This window comes from Lotus japonicus, chromosome 4, assembly GCF_012489685.1.
Source record: "Lotus japonicus ecotype B-129 chromosome 4, LjGifu_v1.2".
Taxonomy (NCBI): domain Eukaryota; kingdom Viridiplantae; phylum Streptophyta; class Magnoliopsida; order Fabales; family Fabaceae; genus Lotus; species Lotus japonicus.
In genome coordinates, this window is record NC_080044.1 from 61,635,595 (window position 1) to 61,637,186 (window position 1,592).

At 36.2% G+C, this 1,592-nt stretch overlaps 1 protein-coding gene across 1 annotated transcript; it reads right to left on the minus strand.

The window, feature by feature from the left end:
- Positions 1-348: 348 nt before the first annotated feature.
- Positions 349-1,128, minus strand: LOC130713093 (putative F-box protein At1g67623). The gene has a single exon (XM_057562894.1). It carries the CDS (start codon positions 1,126-1,128, stop codon positions 349-351), a length of 780 nt encoding a protein of 259 aa, XP_057418877.1.
- Between the last annotated feature and the right edge of the window lie 464 nt (positions 1,129-1,592).

The window sequence follows — 1,592 nt, forward strand, 5'->3', positions numbered from 1 at the left end:
ATCAACTATCAAATATCAATTTTTTTGTACAATGGAAAGATAACGTGCACCCTTTAGGGATTGATCCCTGGACCTCCCGCACCCAACCCATGATATCAACTAAATTTAAAATTACATAATAATAATTTTGACTACCACAACCAATTTATTAATTTTTGAAAAGTAAAATCTTTAGTGTTGAAATAAAATTATTTAGTTGATATCATGTATAAGGTAAAAAAAAACTATGATGAAGCTAAACATTATAAGAGAACACATTATCTTCTGAAAGAATTCATTATCATGCTGGCTGAGAAGACCGCTAAGCAAAGCAAAAACTAAATCATACAATTTAAAGAAATTATATAACTAATGAACATTGAACAATGGATAAAAAGACTTCAACTCATGGTCCCATCTACAATACTCACACAAGCTAATATCATCATCCTCATCATTCAGTAATACCCATCCACCCGTTTTCACTCTCCAGCCTTTGCATGTGCTCTTGAACTGGCATTGAGGGATGTGATTGCGCTCAAGTGGTGAATTTTTTTTCCACATGGAGTCCAACAATCGCTTAACTTTATTCCTGCAGCTTACGACACACTTGGACTTTCTCAGAAAACGCATGTTCTCGAGTCCTTGTTTTCTCAACTCATCATTTTTGGAGCATAGTAAAATCATACCGTAAACATATTTGGCTTCTTTGTGACCCTTTTGAGCCGCCATCTTCAAGATTTCAAGACTATTCATCTTTCCATGTGGACAATTAAAATACTCTCGCAGACCTTCTCTAAACAAGCTTTCAATGTTCCCAGAATCCCTACAACGACTCAAGAACCATGAAGCTTTGTCATTAGACCAGTGGATTAAAGGGAACTTGTCCAAAGAAACTCTTTGCCAAACATAACTATCATTTGTAGCGTCTAGAAAATCTTTCCAACATGTTTTGATGGTGTGAAGGTCAATGAAGGAGTCTGAAGCCACTTTTGCAATCACCTCTACTAACAAGTCTCTTGGAAGCAAATTAATGGCAGCGGCAGGGTTGGTACTTGGAAGCTGTTTTGTGGAAGAGGTGGAGTAGGATAATTTATGAGTGCGCCTTCTCTTGCTTCTTGCCCTCTTCACTAATCTTGGATGTACCATGGTTAGCTAAATATTGACTCTGATATTCAGAAAGAAAACATAGAGAGCTTGTTGAGGCCAGGTGTCATTTTATGGCACTGGATTCCCAATGTTCAAAGAGAGGAGATATACTCCAATTTTCGGTGGAAACATGGTTACAGAGGAAAGGTGGAAGTAGAGTATGTGTGGGAGAAAAGAATTGATTTGAAAAGTTAATGGTGTGGGGCTTGATGAGGCCAGGTGTCATTTTATGATTGAAGAACAGCACCAACAGCACAAATGGAACTGCACTTAAGTTTTTCCCTTAAAATAATTCAGCATATTGTTGGTTTGTGTATTCATTAAAGTGATATATTCGCTTTTCAATAAAATGATATATGTCTCTTATTTTTTTGGGTTTTTTGCTTTAATTTAATTTTGATATCTAACATGTATTCAGGCTGTTCAGACTAGTCTTATGTCTGGCATTTTAAAAACTGTTGCTC

Excerpts from the sequence above, each read along its gene's own strand:
- LOC130713093 (XM_057562894.1), bottom strand. The coding sequence starts at position 1,128 with ATGGTACATCCAAGATTAGTGAAGAGGGCAAGAAGCAAGAGAAGGCGC.